The sequence below is a fragment of the Erpetoichthys calabaricus genome, chromosome 7, assembly GCF_900747795.2.
Source record: "Erpetoichthys calabaricus chromosome 7, fErpCal1.3, whole genome shotgun sequence".
Taxonomy (NCBI): Eukaryota; Metazoa; Chordata; class Cladistia; order Polypteriformes; family Polypteridae; genus Erpetoichthys; species Erpetoichthys calabaricus.
Window position 1 is genome coordinate 152,633,997 of NC_041400.2, and position 26,078 is coordinate 152,660,074.

Below are 26,078 nucleotides of genomic sequence, written 5' to 3' on the forward strand. Positions count from 1 at the left end.
TATGAACACTTTCATGGCCAGCGGCACTTACATCTCACATCATTAAGACCTTTGAAAGGCTGGTCCTGGACTTATGAGTCCGCGTGTGGTAGATCACTTGGACCCACTGCAGTTTGCCTATTGGGCAAAGAATGGTGTAGAGAATGCAATCATTTGTCAGCTCCACAAGGCTTATTCTCACCTGGACAAAGCTGAAAGCACTGTGAGGATTATGTTTTCTTATTTTCTCCTGCATGTTCTGTACCATTAGGTCACCACTATTAAGTGGTAAGCTCCGAGATATGCAGGGGGATGTCCTATGTAATGGACTATCTCTCGGACACATCACAGTTTATGAGACTTAAGGTCTGTGTCTTTTCTATGGATGTGAGCAACACTGGAGTACCAGGAGAACAGTCCTGTCTCCTTTTCTCTTCACTCAGTATAAATCTGACTATAAATATAACACCAGGTCATGCCACTTGCAGTAATATTTTGATGAGTCTGCACTTAATGGAGTGTATCAATAAGGGGAATAAGACAAGGATAGGAGTCCGGTGGAAAATGTTGTTTCCTGGTTTCAGAAAAGATTGTTGGCAACTTAACATCAGCAAAATCAGGGAAATGGTTATTCATTTTAACCGCACCAAACAGCCTCTATCAATGATAGCTATTCATGGATTGAAAGTAAACATGGTACAATTGCTACAAGCACAGACAGGAATAAGAATGGGTGGAGTAGTTCTTTTTGGTTAGCAGACTTAATTGCTTTAATGTGGAAAGTGACATCGTTCAAATATTCTACAAATCTGTGATGGTCAGTGTGGTTTTATATGCTGTGGTGTGCTGGGCTGGTAACATTATGAGAGGCCCACCAAATCAACAAACTAATTAAAAAGGGCAAGCTCAGTTATGGGATGCACTTTGGACCCCCTGGAGGTAGTAGTGAAGGAGAGAATTAAAATAAAACTAAGTGCCATTATGAACAATGCTGAATATCCTCTGTCTGAAATACTAACACAGAAGACTTTCAGCCAACGAATTATTCAGAAGAAGTGTATCAAGAATCGCTACTCTGGCTCCTTCATTCCAAAGGCAATATGCCTTTGTAATATCTCACTGCTTTTCTTTCTTTTTAGTCATTTGGGTGTTTATATATTTATTTATTGAGCATCTGTAATGGTCCAAATTTCCACCAGTGTATGAATAAAGATCTCTTTATCTATATATAAAGTTCAAACTATGGTTACAAAGCCAATAGGATTAGAATGCATATCAAATATTGCCTCACATTGTAAAGGATAATGACTAAATATTACAAAATTAACATAAGAATATCAAATTCAATTGAAGGTGAATCAAATTGGATTGAAGGTGAATCTTCAAAGTTTTCCTGGAAAAAAAGAACTAGGCAACAGTTACTGTTTAATATAACACAATTGCTATGATTTACCATATTCTTTGTACAGAAGTACAGAAAACCTCAAATATGCATATTGACAATACACTAGAAGGATTTTTTGAACATTCCACTTTTTCTCTAATGGGATTCCTATTTCAAAGTTTTTTTCTTGTATTTCCATTTAAGATATAATATTTAATTATAAGAAAACTGCCTGCAGGCTTATTTTGACAAAAACCTTTAAAATAGTCATGGTGACTGCATTCTCTATTGTCGAAAGCCTGATGGAATAAAGTGTGAAAAGCTGCATTGATTTTAATATGTTACAGCTAAAAAGCACTCCTTGGCATTCCTTCCAACATGACAGCTATTAAAGTGAATCTTGAAGGGTGAACACCTTGAAAATGCAGTAATTTCTAAATGTGTTCATGATGCAGAATCCATTAGGAGTGTCAAACGATGCCTCAACATACACTGTTAAATCTCCCTTTGTAAATGGAAATGAAGACATGTCAATGTAGCGTACTCCTTGTTGGAAACTCTGCTATATAGTACTATGCTATATTTAGTATATAGTCATTTTTTGCATAATTAATTGACATATAAAAATGTAATCATCTTTCTTTTATGTTCCAGTGTCATTGCTTCTCACAGCCAGAAGTTTTCAACTGCTGAATTTGAAGAAATAAACGCCCTGGCTGATGGAGTGGTTAAACTAGCTGAAAAGTGCTGTGCTGTGGGGACTGATCCAAACTGCTATGATGATGAGGTAATTCAATGAGGAGAGCGGTATGCTTACCCTCATTAACAAGAGGAAGACACTATTAAGGATAATTACAAATATCCATTGCTTTGAAACATTCAAAAATCCCAGAATGCCTGCTGGTTAGGCAAGGTCCTGTGGGGTCTTAAAACACAAGTCACTGATTGCAGCCAACATACTAAGTACTAGAACTGGTAGGAGTCAGCATTGGGAAAGAGTAGTAAGTATTTGCATTGTTGGCTGGGGCAGCCATATAGTAACACAGTCAGCAATCACCAGTAGTTTTCTTAGAATCATTTACATTATTATAAGTCATCACTTAGAAAAAATATCTTTGGTCGGAGTTTGAAAAATATTAACAAGGGGGTGGAAAGATTAAAGGAAAAATCAATTAAAATCACAGTCAACCATAATTTTGGTTTATACAGAGATTTTAATGTGTTATCTTTCTAGGTCCAAGGAAAGCTGCTGTATATGTTACTCTGTTCCAACATCATTAATATTCCATTCTCGCTAACCCATGTGCATGTTTAAGCCTGTCTGAAGATGTACTTTAGAAATGTATGAGGTCCAGGGGCCTTATGTATAAACGGTGCGTACACACAGAAATGTTGCGTACGAACGTTTCCACGCTCAAATCGCGATGTATAAAACCTAAACTTGGCGTAAAGCCACACACATTTTCACGGTACCTCATACCCTGGCGTACGCAATTTCTCCGCTCAGTTTTGCAGACTGGTGGCACCCAGCGTCAAAGCAGTGCTACTGTTCCTGTGTGGTTACCCTTTCTTTCTTAGACCCACATTCCTGACGCGGCTTTATAAATATACTGAAATTAACTGCATATTGTTTATTAGTGTAATGCATCTGATTGTAATTAACCTGTAGCAATATAATGGTCCAGGGAATAGCCATAGTATTCCAAATACCATAACTGCTTTAGCGTTGTTACTGTCACTGCATCTTCTTCTTCTTTCAGCTGCTCCCGTTAAGGGTTGCCACAGCGGATCATCTTTTTCCATATTACTCTCACTGCATCACTCGGAGTATTTATATCACTGTGTCTGAGTGGGGAATCACAGCAGCAGCTGATCGGAAAGAGAATTATCGGTATACAGTTTCAAGCACACACTACCTCAGCCACGGCAAAACATGTCAAAGTCTTTCCTGTACTGACCTCGCGTTTCAGAAACAGTTTCATCTCAAGAACTATAAACGCACTCAATCAAGTGCTCCTTGTAGAACTCTTTGCACTTATAAGTACAATTACCCCACTGTAAACTTGCACTACAGTTATAATATTGTACAACCTGCGCCACTTTATAAAACACGTATGATGATGATATCATTTTTAAGATGAAATGCAGCAAAATATGTTGCTTATAGTATACAGATAAAACTTTAACTTCATTTAAATAATCAGTATTGTTAATAATTAAACATGTGAGGACACGGTGCCGCAGCGCTAGCTAGTTCACGGATAGGTCCTGCCTTGCGCTGTATTATTGCTGGTGCTGACGCAACACTGGAAGGATAGACGGATAGAATAATTAAACATGTACTATGAAGATATTTCAGTGTTCCTTAAAGGTTTTGAAGAATCAGCGTTCTAAGCTTACAGATGGCTTAACGTCTATTACAGAGCTGATTGTGTGGCGATTCGGTATTTGGAGAAAGAAAAGTAAGGACAGGAATTGGAGGTTAGTACGTTTGAAAGAGACAGTACGTCTTGTGAAGGATTGCCGGCTTTCTACTCTGGTCCTCACCCCCAGGCCGCCAGGAGGAGCTCTCCCAGCAGCGTGGACATGCCCCAAGTTCCAGCAGGGCCTCATTGGACTATGTAGTTTTTATACACAGCCCTGCTGGATACCTTGGGGGCCGCCAGGAGTCGCTGTGAAGGGGCTAGTGGACTCTTGTATGCCCTTTAACCCGGGAATGCATGTCACTCATGTGACTGGAGGAAGCGATGTGCTCCCGGGATGAAGAAAAGGACTGTTTGCCCTGACCCGGAAGGAAAACTGACTTGTGGGTTTGGCTTGGAACCACTTCCGGGTCAGGGGCTATAAAAGGATTGTGGGAAGCCCAGAACACTGAGCTGAGCTGGGAGGAAGGGTGGCAAAGTGTCTGGGAGTGTGGAGGATTAATTATTGTTTATTATTGAGTATTGTGGAGAGGAGGGTGCTTTGTGCACTTATTTATATTAATAAATATTATATTTGGACTTTTACCTGGTGTCTGACGTCTAGTCTGAGGGTTCAAGGGGTCACGGAGACCTTAATCTGTCACAGTCTGTAATAAATTATTTCATCGAAGGTCGCGCATGGTGCAGCAAGCCTCTTGCGTCAGATATGAACAATCACTGCACCACCGTGTTCCCATGTTTAATAACATGCTTTCATTCCTATCATCATGAAAAAGATATCACGTATACATCTCAGTATTTTAATTATTCAGAGAGCTGTAATATTACGAATGTAATGGATTCTGTGTCCTGTTGGAGAAAGAGAAAGAACAGAAGCACGTAGTGATTCACACACATAGAGCACATAGAAGATCAAACACAGAACAAAGCATTTAACGTCCTAATTTAGTTATGTTGGGATTTGAGAAACTAGTAAAATAAACGATTTTAAGATGAAGTTTATGATGTTCTACTTTAATGACAAAATAAATTACGTGATTAAAGTGGAAATTTCGAGATTAAAGTTGACATTTCGTGCTTTTTTCCCACTGTGTGCCTATTTTTTTTCTCTGTACCCTAATAAGCTTTCTTATGACACTCAGACGGTCCGCTACGAGTTACTTTTTCACGCCGACTTTGATATGTGACAACTTCTTTTTTATTTCGGGCACTGTGCAACTTTGTGAACTTGAGCTTTCGAGTTTCTCCTACACTATGTCACTCGTTCAACTTTCTTTTGTTGATTATACCACTGTTTAAACCAACAAATAGTACGTTTTTCCTTTGCCTCCACTTGGTATTCGCTGAAATTCTTATATTTTCCCCCGTGCTTTTCCCATTGTCTTTTCACAGAAAGCTATTTATATTGATTTGCATATTCAAAGAGGCATAATTCTGGGAGGAGTTGGGGCGGGACAGAAGGCGCGTGCACGTGCGTTACTTTTCACGCTGATCGGGATTTATGTAATGGAAGAACGTGAAAGTTTGCGTACGCACAGATTCTAGCATCTGGATTTTTCTGTGCGTATGCACATTCCCGCTTTTGTGCTTATGTCATGTTATAGTGTGAGTTCTACGCACGGCGTTATACATGAGGCCCCTGGTGATTACAGAGTTAATTAGGGTGATGCTACTCTTTCTAATACCTTTTTAATGTTTCACCACAGCTTTTCCAGCTCAGATAATACATACAGAGCCGATGAAAACTATTCACATTCACACTTGAAAGTTTTCATATTTTATTGTTATACAACATTGAATCCCAATGGATGTAATATGGCTTTTGTGTCACTCATCAACAGAAAAAGACTCTTCAGATGTCAAAGTGATCTAAATTAATTACAAATTACAAAAGACCTATGTTAACTCTGATGAAGTTACATGTTAGTGGCTGAGAATGGAGAGACTGTGCAGACAATAATTGTTGCCTGGATGCTTCACTAGTTGCAGATTTATGGGACTGTTAAAAAATGTGCAGAAGGCACATGAGGGACTATGAAGACACATGGAAGAAGGTTCTACAGTCTTATGAGACCAAAAGCGGGCTTTTTGACCACCACGCTAAATGCAATGTTTGGTATCAATCAAACACTACACATTATCAGAAGCACACTATACCCACTGAGAAGCATTGTGGTGGCAGCATCATGCAGTGGAGATGCTTCTGTGTGGTAGGCCCTGGAAGGCTTGTGAGGGTCAAAGGTAAAATGAATGCAGCTAAATGCAGGGAAATCCTGGAGATAAAATTTGATGCCAATGCAAGAAACATGCACCTTGAGTTAGAGTGCAGTTCTCATCCCAACTGCAAATTTGTCACTGGACTTGAAACTGACAGAGCTTCAGCAATTTTGCAAAGAATGGGGAAAAAAATTGCAGTGTCCAGATGTCCACAATGACTCAAGGCTATCGTGGCTGCCAAAGGTGCTCCTACTAAATGTTGACTTGAAGGAAGTGAATACTTATGCAATTATTATTTTGTGTTTTATATTCCTAATTATGTTTGATCACTTTGCAGATATGTGGATTTTTTCATTTGGATGTTCTTCTCAGGGTTAAAAAAGCTAAATTGTGATTTTGTGTTGTATAACAATAAAATGTGAATGCTTCCATAAAGGTAAATATTTTTATAGGCACTGTATCAATTATACTATGAATAATAATACTCATAACAGTGATGCTTTTGTTTGGAGTTTGCATGGTCTTTCTGAAATCATACAACTCATCATCAATGAATTGCTTTTGTTGGTACACTAGAATTATTATGTATCCTGCTTTAATGTTCAGGCCTTGTACAGCGTCCACTTGATTGTATCACTAAAGTGACTGTAATCCACAAAATTGTATTTAGGATTTAACCTTCAAATTCTGAGATCTAAAATATGCCCTTTAAAATTCTTTGTGAATGGCTGCATCAATACCAAATTACTACAGATCAGATTTATTTTTATGCTTGTCTTAGATATTTGCTAAGCAGGAGTTAAAATATCAAAGGATGAGTCTTCTTCCATTAAATCTATTATGATCTAAAGTGCTAAATCACAATACGCTTCTGACGGAGAAGTGAGTTAAGAAGAGATATGCAGCTGAGAATGACAATTGTAATCTTTACTAAGGTTGTTGAGGTTTTGCTACCCCCTGGTGAAACAAAAAGATATGAACAGTAGCTATGATCTCCAGCATGTTAAATGAAGTGACTTATTTAATTGTGTGTAATCAGGGTAAAGTAGTAATCAAGTGTGCTTTCCATAAGAACCCCCACTATAACACTGAGATGGAGCTAAGATATGCAAATTGACAGAAGACAAAGAAAAATGAAAGATATATTTAAAAGAGCACATTTGAAAGAGATGTACACATATCTACATTATTCTAAGCTTTGTTTTTTTGAAGATCTTTAGAGTAGTGAAGCCTTGTTGGATGCCAGCTCTCAAAAACTACTACAAAGTAATAGTGCTTATTAAAGATTCAGCAATTCATGTCCTGTGGTTCACATCAAGACCTGCTGTAACCATTGATTTTATGCTCACAAAATATGTTCTTTGTGTACGCTTGCTGCTAGTGAAGAATTCCCTGAATTTCGATTTACTAGATTTAATATGGTATACACATTTGTTGGTTTTAAATAATTTCTCTGTTGTCGGACAGTATGGAATTGCTAAGCCACATTGGATTTAAAGTTAGTGTATTTAATGCCTCTTACTTATTTTTTTACCCTGGACATGTCACTTATTTATAATCTAGTTATGAAAATTATAGTATAGTTGTAAACAATTGTAACAAACCTTTCTCTTTTAAGATGCCTTAGGAGTATTAGTAATAATCTTTCCATCCAGGTTCTGAGTTTTGAGTATCAAGGCAGTAAGTAACCCTGGACTTTACGCTATTCTACTACAGAGCTCATGTATTTATCCATGGCTGTTTTGCAATTGGCTATTTAAGACTTGCTTATTTTTATAATGTGAAAGGTAAATTAAAAAAAATAAATGTGTGCACCAGGGTTGAGTGTGCAGACAGTTCATGGTCATTTGGCCACAATTCATATTTAGTCTTTTGGGAATATGAGTCAGCAGTGCAGTATACCGCACTCACATGCTGCCCCAGTAATAATTAAACTCCAAATTATTCACTCACATTCCAAAGACAGGTATGTTATGATTATTACATTCAGTTTGTGCTGTGTGTGAAAAAATGTCCAATGTAATGGATATAGTTATAATAACAACACTAGTACTAATTATACTGTAGTTTAGAAAAAAATGAATCATGCACTTGAGCCATTGTTGCATAGGTGTCCATCTTTTTAGTATTTGTTGTTAAAGCCAAGACAATCACACATTGAGCTACACTTACATTTATGCAAGATTTGTGAAAGGTTAGAGATACCAAGTTGAATTCTTGATTGTATTCATAGTCTCATGAATTCATCCACCCATCCATCCATCCATTATCCAACCCGCTATATCCTAACTACAGGGTCACGGGGGTCTGCTGGAGCCAATCCCAGCCAACACTGGGCACAAGGCAGGAAACAAACCCCGGGCAGAGCGCCAGCCCACCGCAGTCATGAATTCATAAAAATCTAAAAACTATAATGTAAGACATAATGATAAAAATAATGCATTAACCATAGGACTCTCCACGATCCTATTGAAAATATAAAAGAGAAGTCATTAAACTGCCATTGTGTTTTTGAACAGACTCAAGTACAATTTGCCAGTTGTGACTAAGCATGGAAAGACTTCCAGCGGCCATCTACTGTAGGTGGCAAAGAGTCATCCGTCAATGCATCACCAGGAAACAGGCACCTGGTGAAATTGGTACTTGTGGAGGTGATTCCAGGATATCTAGGCCTTTAAAAAGGCTAATAAGTGTATTACTCTAACTGTCAAAATCACTGCTTGCTGGCCTAAAACTTAAGGTGTACAAGCTGCAGGAGTCAGAACACAACATATGTGTATAAACGTGCCCTTGACAAGCTGAGAACAAATCGCATTTACGTTTAGTGGTGAGTTAATTGTTGTCTGGGTGTTTTTAGTTGCTTCTGTGCCTTCAGAGTTTAGCTGGTTTTTGAGCTTTCACCACTGGCTAGACTACTGATTTCGGGCCTATGGGTTCTTCTCCTAGTTGTTTATCAGATTTTATTCCAAGTGCAGTTTTTTGTTTTACTGATGGATTCAATTACTTTTTCCACTCCAGATAAGTTATTAGCTGTTCTCCTCTGTGGCTGTGAAACAATGTGTATGAGACACTCCTTCTGGTTCCAAAATTCATTTCTAATCCCCTCTAATTAACTTGAGCGTACTTAATTGAATCAACATTTCAAATTTTCTACTTGCCACTGAATCTGAACCAAAAAAATACCTATATACCTTGACGTATGTGTAATCAATTGCATTACTTGCAATGCTGGAAGTGGTTTCTGTTTTCTGCCAGACACATTTCGAAGCAGCACTTCATGTTCCTGAATGCATTGGCAAGCGTATCAGGGGGGAATAGCAGCAATTTCACATTGGATGTTTTCCTTCAGATCTTCCACAGTGTGAGGCTTGTTCCGATAGACTTTTCTTTTGAGCATACTCCAAAGGAAAAAGTCTGGTGGTGTCAGATCTGACGACCATGGTGGCCAAAGCCCCTCTGAAATTACCCTGCTGGCGAAGAAGGATTCAATTTCTACAATGCTCCTTGCTGATGTGTGACACGTTCCTCCATCTTGCTGGAAGTAACCTTCTGTTAACTCGAAATCATCCAGTTGATTCAGACATCACTTAAACGAATTGGTGACCCAATAGTTTCTCACCATGAAGACATGCTATTCAATACTGTACACCACCATCCTGATGAGAAGTCGAGTGACTGAGTGAAAGGGTACGGACGGTATGCACCCAGAAGTTCCAAAGTTTAAATGTGGCGACGGCTGTCCAGCACCTACCTCATCGCTCTGACACATGGGCATCCTGGCTTGTTTGAAGCTCCATATACTGAGGAGCACATTGCACATTGTTTCATTTAGATTGCTTCGTCCTAGCGAGAGTTATTACAGAATATCTGGGGCCTCTTTCGAGTGAATCTGCCTGTATTTTCATTCAATATTGAATTTCCTATAAAGTAATATAGAAATCACAGTTTAAAAAAATGACCAAAAGACAAACAGGAAATGAATAATATTCTTATAACTTTATAATCCTGAGAATATTTCACCATTGTATAAAAGAACAGATACAATAATCTGTAAAGTGTGGCTTGAATTGTACGTCCATTGGTATAAGCCTGTCTTCACACAACCTTATGCACCTAACACATTTCTCTATGCCCCTGTCATAACAAAAGATTAATACAGTACAAAATAAAATATGGCAAAAGGAAGCTAGAGAAGAATATTACTAACAATGGAAAAGTGAACATCTAAAGGACCTTTCAGTATTTGAGAACAGATTTTTGAAAAAATATAGGTTAAGAAATAAAAAACACTGTTTTACTCATTTTTACTTATTGTTGTTTTTTCTGAAAGTAAATGTGTCAGGGTGACACTGTGGTGCACTGGTAATGATGCTGCCTAGTAATAAGGAAACCAGAGTTTGTGTCCCGGGTCTTCCTTGTCTGGAGAGTGCATGTTCTCCTTGTGTCTGAGAGGGTTTCCTCCAGGTGCTTCGATTTCCATCCACTGTCTAAAGACATGCAGGTGAGATAAATTGGTGGTACTAAATTAGCCCCAGTGTGTGGTTGGTGTGTGTGTTCACCATGTGATGGACTGGTGCCCTTTCCAGGGATTATTCCTACCTTGTGCCCTATAATAGCGGGGTTAGGCTTCTGCACCCCCTGCGACCTTATCCAGAACTAAACAAGTTAGAAAATGACTGAATGTGTCAGTAACATGTCAAAAGCCACATACATCTTCATGTAATATTAAACAATTTGAAAAGGTGTTATTAATTGAGAAATGTACTTTAAAATATGCACACATGTGTAGGTAGTGGAAGGCCATAAAGTCTTGGAATCTTCCATGAAAAGCTTTGCATAACAAAAAATTCAGAGTGAACAAAACTTGCACTCTATGTGAACCATTGACTGCATGAGATCCACATAAACATTCTTTTGTGCCGAGCTCCAAAAATAGAAAAGGACATTGTTGACAACCTAAAAGAGCTTGTATGTCATTTGTGCTGTTTACAAACAGATCAGTCAGATCTGTTCTCTTCTGAAAGACCATATTAGCTTTGCTCTCCAACAGCACAAGGTCTGGCACTGACATTGATTACTTGCTGGCTGAAGAGATTTTATGAAGTAAATGGTCCTGTGTCGAGTTTGATCATTATCCCTGCATTCATATATTTTTTCTGGATACGTTTATTTTTTGCCAATGCCAAAATGATCAGCAAGTAAGGATGAAACAAGCTACTGAAAAATAACTCTACTACATGTTGTGCTCTAACAGAAACCATCCCTGTAAGCATTTACAACAACATGAAAAAAGAAAAACAGCAGCATCTACAAAAGCTGTATTATGGTACACACATGCTGTAATGTGCATAGTGACCTAAAAACAACCACAGATGCCTTGCCAAACCTCAGCACAAATCTGTTCAAGCAACATTTCCTGACCCCTTTTATCAGCAATCATTTAATGAAGCAAGGAACTTTGTTGTGATGTTATTTATTGTTGTACTTCATCAATTAAGGAAAGAGTAAAAACAAAAGCTTTTGTAGTTTTTGAAAAAATCTTTTGCAGTAGTTTTTCAAAGTTTGTCTATCTGTTATTGGGTAAATCCCGCTACTAGCAATTTGATTTTAGCTTTGAGTCTATATTGTTCATTTAGTAAGAGAGTTGCGCTTCCAAGGGCCATTAAGAATTGCATGTGTGTGTTAGTCTCCCATAACACTTCACATTCTTCCAAAACATTGAGTCTATGAGGAAGATGAACACTGGAAGACGTCCAGGATACAACCCTTTTACATTTTGTTTAAGCAAAGGCTAATAAAAGCATAATGAAATATCAATTAATTAAAAAAATAATATGACGATTTTATAATACTAAATTTTACTGTAGTGGGGAGTATTCGTTAATCCTGCACTGTTTACTGAGACTAAAAGTTGCACATAAGATTTACTTGAGCGATTGCAACAGCTCCATTTTAACTAAAATGCCACTGCCTCACTCAGAATATCAGATGCCCCCTATAGATTTTTCCAATGGCACTGGCTCTGCTGTAGTGGTAGTTGCACCCAAAAGACACAACATGCATCAGAAGAATTCCCTCAAGATGCTAGTGGTCAGTACATTGTCACACTCCAGGAGGACAGAGACAAACTATCATCTTTATGAGTACAGGCAGCGGGAGAGGTGTCTTGGCAATCTGACCTTGAAGGTTGTAAGGGAGGAGGACTCCATGAACCAAATAAAGTTCCCTAACTGAAGTACTGGTTACAAAAATAGTTCTCTGTCTGTGATCCAAAAAGTGAATGTGAGGCTTAGCAGGATGTGACCTGGGGTGAGAGTTTCAATCCTCATTAAGAACAATGATAAGCACAGTACTTTTTTGTGGAGAGGTAGGTGACAGAGACCCAAAATCTGTTTCTGTTTGTTTGTTTGAAATTTTCAAACTTTATTTTTTTAATTAATGTTGGTATGTTTAGTTCATTTAATAAAGGCACAATTTGCTATGTGTTTTGCCGCCATAGCGTTATACATGATATGAGGATTGTTACATGAGCACCCTTACCACATACATTATATTGTATATACTTACAATTTATTACAAATATTGCAAAAGTGTGGTTATAATTGGCTCTGGAAAATAGGTTGTTGGTTTCAGTTTAGATATCAATATAACAATTTCCTTCATGCCTTGTGCCCTGTGTTGGCTGGGATTGGCTCCAGCAGACCCCCGTGACCCTGTGTTCGGATTCAGCGGGTTGGAAAATGGATGGATGGATGGAATTTCCTTCATTCAGATTGATGTCTTGTTATTAATCCTTGATTAGGAAACTTAGTCTTCATGAACAAACTCCATTAATATAACAATGTGCAGCATTCAAATCTGAGACTTTGGATCAGTGAGGCAGAAGTGCTAGCTGCTGCATCATCATGTTGCATTTGTCATCTTTTTAAATTTTTAATTCAATCCGGTCTTTTCCGTAACAAGGCTAGTGGGGATCACTAGAGATTACAACTAGTCTTATGTTAAATTACTTGTAATTGCATCGGGACAAGAATAATTAATATGATTTGATTTACAGTGGTAATGGTGCAATTACTTTTTGGAATTTGGTTTAAATGATACAACAGATTACTTTAAGTTTAGATGGTAGGCTTATAAAACCAGTCAATTTCCAGAGTGAACAGTAACAAGAAACTTCAGTATTTCAGGTAAGGATTTAAAATGGTTAGTATTTCACTTGCATTTTAAACCTCTCAATTTTGATATACTGTAAAATCTTTCCAGAGTGTTCTGGGTTTACTCCTAGTTGATTATGAGAAGAAGCATCCTCACTACATATCCAAACCACTACAAGTGACTTCTTTTAATCCAAGGAGACGGTGATTCTGCTCCAAATTCCCTCTGCATTGTTCACTTCATTACTCTTCTACAAAGAGTAAGCCCTTTCACCTTGCAAAGAAACTTCATTTCAGTCACTTGTACCTGTCAATTCACTGTAACCGTTTCTGAATACTATGAAAATCTATCTACAGTATAGGCACACGCTCAAGTGACAGAACTTTCCTCAGCAACTCAAATCCACACACGACCGTCCCTTCTGTGTATTTCTATAGATTTCTATATATCAATCCAAACATAATCACACTTAGTTTTGTACTTTTTAGTATCTAACATGATATCATGCCCATGGCACAAGTTCAGCATAGGAAATGTACAGTCAAAGTTCCCGGGCCTCTGCAGTGTTCAGAAGTAACTCCCACCATATCCAGTCAAGTCCACCTTGTCTGACTGTTTCTCTGCCAGAGAAGTAATGTTATAACTGCACATTCTACAGCTGGATTTGTGGTATACACTTACAAGCAAGGCGGCACGGTGGCACAGTGGGTATCGCTACTGCCTCGCAGTAAGGAGACCTGGGTTCGTTGCCTGGGTCCTCCCTGCGTGGAGTTTGCGTGTTCTCCCCATGTCTGCGTGGGTTTCCTCCGGGTGCTCTGGTTACCTCCCACAGTCCAAAGACATACACAAGGTTAGGTGCATTGGCGATCCTGAATTGTCCCTAGTGTGTGCTTGGTGTGTGTGTGCGTGTGTGCCCTGCGTTGGGCTGGTGCCCTGCCTGGGATTTGTTCCTCCCTTGCGCCCTGTGTTGGTTAGGATTGGCTCCGGCAGACCCCCGTGACCCTGTAGTTAGAATATAGCGGGTTGGATAATGGATGGATGGACTTACAAGCAAAGTGTTTAAGTCATGTCCCCATGTAAACTTAACACTAAATGAGCTTTAATTTGATTTGTTTCCAAGAGTATAAAATTCCTTTTAGTTCAACTCTACAATTGCTATCTATCTATCTATCTATCTATCTATCTATCTATCTATCTATCTACCTGTAGAATTATTTGTAAATGTGTCCCATAGCTTTATATTATGTGTTATTGATCTAAGTCTACTCAAAAAAGTAACTAAATGTAAAGAATAACCTTGCACATCTACAAAGTATGCCTTTCTATTATATATATATATATATATATATATATATATATATATATATATATATCCATCCATCCATTTTCCAACCCGCTGAATACGATCACAGGGTCACGGGGGTCTGCTGGAACCAATCCCAGCCAACACAGGGCGCAAGGCAGGGAACCAATCCCGGGCAGGGCACCAACCCACCGCACATGTATATATATATATATATATATACAGTATATATATCCATCCATCCATCCATTTTCTAACCCGCTGAATCCGAACACAGGGTCACGGGGGTCTACTGGAGCCAATCCCAGCCAACACAGGGCACAAGGCAGGAAACCAACCCTGGGCAGGGTGCCAACCCACCGCAGGACACACACAAACACACCCACACACCAAGCACACACTAGGGCCAATTTAGAATCGCCAATCCACCTAATCTGCATGTCTTTGGACTGTGGGAGGAAACCGGAGCGCCCGGAGGAAACCCACGCAGACACGGGGAGAACATGCAAACTCCACGCAGGGAGGACCTGGGAAGCGAACCCAGGTCCCCAGGTCTCCCAACTGCGAGGCAGCAGCGCTACCCACTGCGCCACCGTGCCGCCCTATATATATATATATATATATATATATATATAAAACATACTGTATATATCTACTCTTTCTCTATATATAAAATCCTAAGCCTAAAAGTGCAAATATTTTGTGCAACAATTTTATGTCACGTTTTTGTCACGCTTTAAATCGAGCTTATTTTAAAACCTACATATATATGTTTGGTATCATTCTTTTCAGAATTTATCGCACTTTAATACGAATGTTGTTAGATTTTAAGATTCTTATTCCATTTTTAAATTCTAAACTAAAAAATATCAAGAACTCAAGTCACGCGAGACGAGACTTAACCAAGAGTGCAAAGAGATTTAACCATGCCCAGGGCCGTAAATAAAAGACAAAGAGTAGGACAGCTGCTGTACAGGCTTTTAAATGTTCGAAGTGCCGCACAAGATGCAGATCATGCGGCAAGGCAGTAACAGCAATCCAGCAGCTGATCGAGCAAAGTGGAGGTAAAAAAAAAACTATTTGTTTACCATTGTATCACCGTTTAAGAAGGGGTTTTGGAGGAGTGACCACGTCTCCTTGGGGTGCGTTCAGCCCCCCTCTTCACAATTCGAGCAGCAGACTGGCCCCAACTGGGGGTTGGGCACCCTCATCAGGGTGTTGAGGTGCCAAAACAGCAAGCCCCTTTTAATAAACAAAGTAGTAGAAAAGGGGGGGGGGGGTTCATCTGTCCTCCACAGGATCACAGTCCAGAATAAATGGCAACTTCCGTATATATTTTCCTGGGCAGAAGGGGATGGAGCTACGCTTTGCTGGGTGGAAGTGGCACCAGAGTTCATCTGAATAGTCCTCCTCAACTTTAGGGGAAACAGCAGTGAGGCCATTAGTGATGGTGTTTTGCTATTATCCTTTCCCATTTTTACTGCCAGGACGCTGCTCCAGTAGCTTGTATGTGTCATGACTGCTATAGTTTTTTTTTCAATTTCTAAGTTTTGTTACACGTAGAGGTAGAACACACAGTGTGAGTCTTGGGCCAGAGTTATTATCACATGAATAGTCCCCCTTACAATACAGGATGTTTGGAGAAATACAAAGGTTCAGGCCTGTAATAGGTGTAGGTGGCCTTTGCAATACAAAGTAATAATAAAAAATCAAACTACTTCTGTGCCAGTCATCTGCAGGATCTGGAAAGTTGCAGTACACTCTAGCTGTATAAGTGTTAATTATGTCCTGCTATTTCATCACTGCCTGTTTCCCTAATACATCCCAGTGACTTCAGCAATGGGTCAGGTGTTTGTTTAGTTGGTACCCTTATTGAATATAAATTTCTTAATTCCAAAAAAACATAATTTAAAGAGCCAAGACCCAGGATTACTTCTGCGTATGTTTCAGGTAGAAACAGCTGAGTCTCCAAGAAGCTGTGCGTATCGTTTTTCTTGCACAGTGAAATGTAGGAGCATTTCCCATTTGCATAAATGCTCTTTGTTCATATTCATCACAGTTCTTAAAATAAAACATTTAAATGCAGGGTTATGTCTTCATTTTAATATCACCACCTACCCCCTTGGGCCAAATGTTCTCCCACACACTAGTCTTCTTTAAAAGCCTAGATACATTCACAATGTACTGTCATGGCTAGGTGAAAGCAGTTGGAATTTCATCTAGCATCCGGAGAAAGATCATATGAAGGGTTACTATCCAGAGTCAAATCTATACAGTGGAAAGGTTAATAATCCAAGGCCTCAGCCAGAAATCATAGTATAGAAAGAATGAAAGGTCAAATCAGAGAAAAGCACTATATGTAAGCCAAAAAGAAAGATTTACATTGAGGTCTGAGACAGAAAAGTTGTATAATGGAAACATTTATCATACACAAAAATATACATTAGTTATCATTTCTTTTTAGGTTGAATCCACAAAATTGGACAACCAGAAAGTGTACAAAGCTGACTTTTATATTGTTACAGTAATGAAATCACATGTTGCACACTCCAGGCTTTTTTGCTTAGTGATGACTGCCTGGCAACTACATAAGCACAATTTAAAAATGTCAGTTCCTATAACAAAAACAAGATGTGGACACACACAATTTGATTCTAACATTTCTAACAAAAACGCACTAAAGATGAATGGCTAGGTGAAAGTGTAAAAGACCAGCTGTATCATACACTGTAAATACTTGTAAAACATGTCCATTCACTTATTCTGAATGCTATTTGTAGACTCTGGTACAATCTACGGTGACATCTCTTGTAACAGAGCTCAACTGAAGTGAGACACTGCAACACCTGAGTCAGCCTTGAATAGCCACATGAATAGCTAAAAGTGTAGGATAACTTGGATAACATTTTGTTTTTTCACATTGCATAGGAAGGGTGGGTCAGGCCAAGAAGTTTGGTTTGAATAAAGCAGAGATAATCATTTGGTATTGGCAGGGGGATGGTGCTGAACAAAATGAATTCCAGGTATAGCAGCAAATGTAATATGCTAAAATTTTCTATACTGTGCTGTGTATGTTTACATAAAATGAATGCTCACATTCCTAGTGAGGTGAGTCTAAAGGTATTAAATAGGTGCTACAGCTTGTGTTGAAGTGTCTGTCATTGCCAGAATATCACTAAAGGTAAATTAATGTTTATCATCAGTTTTCAATTTATTCTATAATATCATCCAATAAACAGGCTACAGCCATCTCTGAAAAATCATGTGCCAACACAACTGGATTCCCCACACATCCTGGAATTACAGAATGTTGCAAAAGTGAAGGACTGGAGAGAAAGCTCTGCCTAGCTGATCTTCGTTTACCTTTAGAAGAGTTTCCTGCCTTGGAGGAAACAACAAATGAAGAGATCTGTCAGCAGTTTCAGAAAGATCCACAGACATATGGAAACAGGTAGTGAAAGTCACATTTGAAATGTTTTCTGTATAACTGTCGTTTTAGGTGCTTTGGGTTTCTAATGTAAACGCAAACCATTTTTTGTTCACATAGAAATGCCCTTTATACTAGTAATAGATTTTTATATACACCATTTATAGAGCCAATAAAATTTGGTTTGAAGGAATCTCTATTAAGAAAATTGATTGAGATTTGCGCTGCCAGTAAATCCAAACATCCATTCAACAGTAATAGATAGTAAATTAATATGTTGCCCTTGTATTCACATTAAAACCACAGAGATATACAGCACCATAAAAATTCCCGTTCCTTTGCTAAAAAATTGACATAATATGTCATCTTGACTGAGCATTTGTAACTCTGGGATCAAACTATCGTATGATGCCTCTTCAACCGTTTGCTAATAAGAGTCTCGCCTACATGAACAAAGTCTGTGAAAGAATTAAGCTATAGCAAAACACAAAAAAAAATAAGAAAAATACAAAGAAAACTAATTGACATAATGGATGTATTTATGACAATATAAAGCAGAGCCAGAGATAAATATATAATTATTATTTTATACGTTGATAGGTGTTTGAGTAAATGAATGAGTGGGAGAACACACAGCGCTAAAATAAAGGCTCTTCTGAGTTGTTTTAAAAGCTGAGAATAGTAGTGTATTTTTCAACTTTGCTAAAAGATCACTTTCAACTTTACTCTTAAAAATAAATAAATAAATAAAAATAACATTCTCAAAACCACTTAATTCAATTCAAGGTCTCCTGGCAGCACTGGATGGAAGGTAGGTACCAATCCAGAACAGGGTACTCATAATCCTGCAGGGCCTGTTTACAACTGCCAACAAATCTAACAAGGATCTAACATCTGTTGGATGTGAGAGAAAAACCGGAGTAACCAGAGAAAAACGATCACATGAATGTAGAGAGTATGATATGCAAGCCTTACTCCAACGGTGACCAAATGTGGATCCATGAGGCAGCAGCAACATTGTGCCAATGTACCTCTCCTGATAAACAACATAAAAAGTTGTTTACAGTAAAAATTGTAAAATAATTAACAGTTATACAAACTAAAAGCACTAAAACTTTATCCATGGCAATAATTAGTGGTACATCAACTTTGCTATCATAAATCATGAAGGACATAAATGCTTATAGAAATGGTAGTATGAAGTCTAATTATTTTTAAATTTCACTTGCAGCCAGCTCTCACCAGATAGAACATACACATGATCAACACTTACAACTCCAATAGATAAAGGATAAGCTTTGTATTTTTCAATTTAAAATTATTTCTTCACAATCATGGTATTTATTAATTTGCCACATGTAATTGTGTTCTAAAATGAAACATTTAAATTAATTAAAAGAAAACAAATAGCCTGTTGTTTCCTTTAAAAATGGAATTCATGGGTCCAGAATTCAAACATGAAAACAAAAAACCTTAAAACTTACTGAATATGTCAGTTGTTTGAGTTAAGAGTGATATTGTGCACTTTTTGCAAAACCAACATGTGCATCCATGTCATTTTAAGAAGGAATAGGGCAAAAAGCAAAACATTCTTCTGAGAATCGACCATTTTAAAAGGAGACCGGCTGTATCTTGCTGAGTGTCTACCACTGTAACCAATTTTTCAGCCCAAGAGGAACAGTTTCACTTCGAAAAGTCATCTCCAAGTGCTGCCATTGACATGACTGAATGCTAAGGCCAAGATGTGATTTGCTGTCTCTGTTCTGTGATAAACTAGACAATAATCACTCAAAAAATGTCACAGAATCACTCAACGTTGACTTACAATTGCTGTGAATCAGAAGTCAGAACTACAATTTCATATGAAACAGTGAAACTTTTTAATCACATTTACTTAGTCAAAAATGTTGCCCTTAGTTCTTTTATTACTATATTCTGATAATTTATTAAAATTTGATAACTGGTTTCTGATGCTTGTGATTTGGTTGATGTACATTATCCACCTTTATTAATTTTCTCAGCATTTTCTTTATTGTGCTTGCACACAACATACCACAGATATTTTGTGTTAACTGGCACTACAGCACTGTGAACTTCAGCAGAAATCTAAGGTTTTATACAAAATACATTGTAGTGTTAGCAGCTCACTGCGGTGGGCTGGCGCCCTGCCCGGGGTTTGTTTCCTGCCTTGCACCCTGTGTTGGCTGGGATTGGCTCCAGCAGACCCCCTTGACCCTGTAGTTAGGATATATCGGGTTGGATAATGGATTGATGGATGGATTAGCAGTTCAGTTCAGATTTATTGTTCTGTGTATAAAGTACAATGAAATGTCTGCTCTTCAGCAGCACTCTCCTTTTAATTTTTAATTTAAATAAAAAGTAAAAATGAATAAAAAAATAAACAAAAATAAAATAAATAAAAAGTACTCTTGCCACTTTGTGTGAATCTTACTCAGTAAGCTATGTAATATAGCAACGCAGAATGTAATAGGTGAAACGTAGGTACTGTATAGAAAAATTATAATATGATTTAAGTGTGCATTGCTGACCAGATGCTTTCAGGCCATGCTGTCAGGTTTGTCTCTATCAAACTGTCTCAGTCTGCAAACCTTTGTGCAGATCATCATTTGTTACAAGCCATGACACAATATTACAGCTCAGGAAAACAGAATTGTAGAGAGAAAAGTAGGATAATATGCAGCCTTGAATCAATGGAAATTTGCAAATTGGGAGTAAATGTCCAGGGTAAATGTTAAAACTCCATCCACAATGGCCATTGCAAGCAGACAAGTGACCAGGAAATAATTTCTTACCACAAGAAAAAAAAAGATACCAAGAATCTGTTATAAAATTTGCTACTTCAAGTCTACTTCAAAAGGATACCACATAAAATGAAAGGCAATTTTTCTTAAGTTAAACCATTTGCTGCTTCTGATTTAACTCATCTTATAGTGCAATCTAGACACATTATGAGTGATGTGACTTGGGTTGATCAGGTGTGTCGGGTCTTTCAACATCATACACCCTCATCCAGGCAACCCAGCCAGAGGTGATCAATCCCCAACTTGTTTCTAGGTAACTTATATGGTCCACAGTTCCCTCCTTTTGATCCACAGCCATCTTGATGCTTTCTCAGCGGCACCAGTGATATCCCTGTTGGCTCTCTTATTGTGGAGTCCCCTAATCCCCCAGCTCCTTGAGAGCCCTGCAGAATGACTCAATGGGATAACAACAGGCCTTCCATCCCCTGCTTCAGCATTCACTTATGAGCTCCTTGTACTTATCACTCCTCCTCTCAAATGTCTCTCTGATCCAGTCTTCCCAGGGCACAATATATTCAAGTAGGACCACATGCCTTGATACTTGTGACACAAGAACAAAGTCAGGCCTGAGCGAACTCTCTGCGAAAGTGTCTGGGAATTTCAGCTGTCTCCCCAAATCAACCTTCAATGCCAATCCCGGGCTATTGTCAGAAGGGCCCTGTTGGATTCATATGCCATGGCAGCTTCTCTCTGACCTTGACAAAGGCAATAGAGCACTTTACTGGTGGTTGGTGCCTACTAAGAGAGATCCCTGCACTGACAGTCTCTGTGATAACTCTCAGCACCTGGCCGTGGTGCCACTGATATTGCCCTTTTCCCAGGGCTTTTGGGCAACAATTTAGAATATCTTCCAGGGATCCTCTTCCTTTAGAATATCTTCCAGGGATCCTCTTCCTTGGCACAGTGGGCATGTAGGGCCTTCTGTCAGTCCCTAGGAGAGAGATTATTTGGGCTGAGGAGGACATTGTAGACAGACTGGATAAGGAATTTAATCCGGTATGGCTCAGCTTTCCACAACTCTGACCATGAGATTTTCTCGTCCATTACCTGCACTTCTAAGTTGGATGTGTTCTGTAAGTTTTAAGGCTTTTGCCCATGACTTCTATTTTAAAAAGCAGGGACAGTTTTTTTTTTTAATTTATACAAATGCTTAAATCAATTTCAAATGGAAAAGTAATAATGAGTGTGAAGAAATAGGAAGTAACTTTGACTAGAAAATTACTAAACTTGTCATTTACAAAAAGTGGTGACTCTAAATTGGCCAAGTATGTGGGTTTGTATATAAATCTGACTGGAGGCCATTCAGGATTGGCCCCTCTTGCTTCTGGTGAAGCTGAGAATTGAATTAATTACCATTCCAAACAGAAAATGACATGGACAGTTCAGGCAACACGATAAATCATCTAATTAGACTTTAAAAGCCTGCTTTTTAAGATAAGTCACATAGGATCAATACATTGTTTAAGAAGAGTTATAGTTGTCATATCTGAGTCAGAACTGTTATTGCCCTCACCATTAAAACAGTGTTCCCACATCATAAAATGTGCTGACAGTACAGATAAAATTGTTTTATGCAGGCAATACATTACAGCTAATGAAAAAGGACTAAGCAGGCATATAGAAGCAGTTGTGTATACATACGCACTGTGCATACATGCAGTATTGTAATAAATGCACATTCCTTTTATATTATTGGACATCAGTTAAACTGTATTTTGTATAGTCCATCACGGTTCACATCTCAGGTCTTCCCGGCGTGGAGTTTGCATGTTCTCCCCATGTCTGTGTGGATTCCCCCCTGTGTGATCCTGATTACAAACCCTGTCCAAAGATATGCAGGTTAGGTGAACTGGTGACACTAAACTGACCCTGTGTGTGTTTGGTTTGTCAGTGTATGTGTGTGTATGGGTATGCGTGCGTGTGTGTGTGTGTGTGTGGTCACACTGCAATAGACTGGCGCCCTGAGAAGGGTTTGTTCCTGCATTGCATCCTGTGCTAGCTGGAATAGGCTCCGGCACCCCTGCTACCCAGGTCTGGATTAAGATGGTAAGAAAATAACATGGCATGACATTCAACCACAAATAAGTATCTATCTATCTATCTAAATACTGGAGGAATAATGCAGTATTTGTTCCACTCACAGAACACTGAACCAGCTTTTTACCCTTTCAAGGATTCTGGAGGGTTCATGGGAGCGTACATGTGTTTTATGGACTTGCCTGAAATTCTCAGGGTATCTAATGGGCAGTGCTATTGCAGGCTATTCAGTCCCTGTACGACAGGAGAGAAAGTTTGGTTCACATTGTCAGCAGCAAGTCAGACTTATGAGGGTTGCTCTTTGTCATCAATTCTGTTCCTAGGCACAGTCAAGGTGTGGAGGGCGTTCAGTTCAGTGACCTCAGGATCATATCTCTGCTTTTTGCAAATGATGTAATCCTGTTAGCTTCATTGGGCTATGACCTCAGATGCCCATTGGTTTGCAGTCGAGTGTGAAGCAGTTGGCATGAGGATCAGCACCTCCTAATCTGAGAACATGGTTCTCAGCTGGAAATGGGTGGAGTGCCTCCTTCAGGTAGGGGATGAGGTGCTACTTTAAGCGCAGGAGTATAATTATCTTGTGGTCTTGTTCACAAGTGAGGGATGAAGGGAGTGGTAGATTGACAAGCGACTTTTACCAGTCAGTCATGGAGAAGAGGGAGATGAGCCAAAAGAGAAAGCACTCAATTTACTAGTTGATGTACATTCCTGCAATTACTTATGGTCACAAGCTTTGAGTATTGAACAAAAGAACTAGTTTGCTAATACAAGCAGCAGAAATTAGCTTTCTTCGCATGGTGTCTGGGCCCAGCCTTAGAGATAGGATGTTATTATATATAGTGTTATTGGTTCTTTATTATATAACAGGAAATGCAATAGCGGAGATACAGTGAGGTCTGGTAGCGAAGGTGAGTTCCATTGTGTGACCCTGAGTCTGTGCTTTAGGTTTAGAAACATACAAATAATAATAATACGGGGTGTCACATTGTTTAACTCTGCTGCCTCACAGCTCCAGGGACATGAATTCAACTCTTGGCCTCATCAATGTCTCTGTGGAGTTGTCATATCTATTTTGGTGTTCCTTTTACTTCTCATCAGCTAAGGGGAAGCCTTTCAGTTTAATTTGTGACTATAAGTCAATATGAGTGAGTGTGCAAATGTGCTACATGATGGATTGATGCCCTGTCCAGTATTTATTCCTGCCTGTTGAGCTAGACTCCAGGCATCATGAAGGGGCAGTGGATAAAGTGGGTTCAGAAAATAGATGTTCTACTAATTTTCAAACCACTTTGAATAAGAAGTCAAATCAGGAAAACTTATAAGCATAGTTTTGGTAATACTAATAGATTGGTGCCCCTTGCGCCAGATTCTCCTGGGATAGGATCCAAGTACTGCAACCCCATATTGAATTAGATGGTGCAGAAAATACTTGCATGGATAGATGGATGGAGGTAATAAATAATATTGAAATTAAATTAAGATGAAAGCACTCAGGAATGTATTTAGTCACAGTACAGTATAACTCATAACTTCAAACATTCAAATTACCTACTTCACTTATTTATGAAAGTATCCTGATCAAACTTTTTGTCTACTTTTCTTTTCTATTTTGAAAGTGCGATGCAGGCTAAATGACTCCCACAATTATAATTTTCATAAAAGATAATTCTAACACCTGGTGTCCAATCCAGCTTCTTTTGTCATCTAAATTATCTCACAATTACCTCACATCAAGGGCTCGAGGGGCATAATAGCCAAAAGACACCCCCTAAAGAGTGTGGTCTAAAAATTGTATGCAATTCTCTCTTTTATTTTAGACACATGCAGGAGAACCACACACTTGAAAGAACAACAAAAAATAGTAATACTAAAAAGAATAATACAAAGTCCCGAAGTCACACTGGCCCTACTGAATGCAGGACACTTGATTCCTGGCAATCTGTAGGGAAAGGTAAACGGCTTCCTCCCAGTAAACACTCCACATGTGATTTTCTCACCTCTACAATAAAGCATGGCTCCATCATCCTTTTTAATCAGGCTGCACAGCCTTTCCTTGAGCTATTATTTCTGTCCATCCAACTTCAGGCTTGGTGTAGCGGTGCGTATGGCTTCTGTAAACATGTCTTCAGGGGAGTCTCATAATTTGTCACATGCTGCCAAGTTACCTGGAGTGGGTCTAGGATGAAACCAAGAGGCAAACCTTTCTTCAAAGGTTTTATCAAAAGCTGCAGACACTCAGTGACAACCTGGAGCTAACTGTTTATCAACACACACCTGCAAGATCCCTGCTGCATCCAAGAAAATGTAATCATTAGAACTTTGTACCTGGCAGTCCTTAGAAAACATAGTTCTGAGACTCCGATTGAACTTAATCAGCCTATTATCCAGTAGTGTGAAACTTTTTTTATTAGCTTCAAGAGAAAGTTAAAATGGACACTGACTTTTCTGTATGGTTTCAGAGAAAAATTAAACTTTCCATTTGAGCTCTCTTTTAGAGGAATAGCACCTTATCGTGGTAATGTTAGAGCAGCAAATTTCACAGTGGTCAGAAGGTACCTCTAGCCACAGCTTGTATGACATATCCTAATAGATATTGCCCAGAAGAATTTTCTTTGATGATGGGCAAAACGTAAGAAAAAAAAGTGTTTTCGTACATTTTTCATAAATTCTACTGATAAGTCAAGCAAAATGACACCTTTTATTGGCTAACTAAAAAGATTACAATATGTAAGCTTTCGAGGCAACTCAGGCCCCTTCTTCAGGCAAGATGTAATCATAAATTCTAGCAATTTATCTTGGGGACTACTGCTAGAATGCGCACAACACCTACAGTAAGCTAATATACAGTATAAAGATGAATATGTATTGTGTGTTTGTTTGTCAGTTATGCAAATCCACACCGTGAATCTTTCTCTGCCAAGTCTTGCCCTGATTTCCCATTTGTGGAGAGGAATACTGCAGACAATGTTTTGTTCAGAAATCTGACTATACCTGCATTTTATTAAGAAAGTGCCCCTAGAATTAAATGTTGCTCCCAATGGTGGGTTTAGTTAGTGAAATTTCATTTGGGAATCAACTTTTTTCCCTCTGGTGAATTTATTTAGTAATTGCACCTGCACCTGCACTTGCACTCCAAGACAGTGCCAGGTACCCCTGTAGGTAAAGTTTAAATATGTCACCTGAAAAAGTTTGGGGAAGTTGTGTGAGATTAACAATTTGCACATGTCTAATATATTTGTAGTTCTGACATTTTTTATAAGAGTTATTTATTGGCACTGGCATACAAATGTGGAAGAGAATCAAGTTATGTAATAATGCAGAGTAATTTGTA

At 38.6% G+C, this 26,078-nt stretch overlaps 1 protein-coding gene across 1 annotated transcript in view; it reads left to right on the top strand.

Moving 5' to 3' along the window:
* The window catches only part of gc (GC vitamin D binding protein), a 117,696-nt gene that overhangs the window by 24,226 nt on the left and 67,392 nt on the right, over positions 1–26,078 (top strand). The window contains exons 3-4 of the mRNA XM_028805562.2: positions 2,018–2,150; positions 17,701–17,912. Of these exons, the coding sequence (XP_028661395.1) occupies positions 2,018–2,150; positions 17,701–17,912 (345 nt within the window). The remainder of the gene's footprint in view (positions 1–2,017; positions 2,151–17,700; positions 17,913–26,078) is intronic.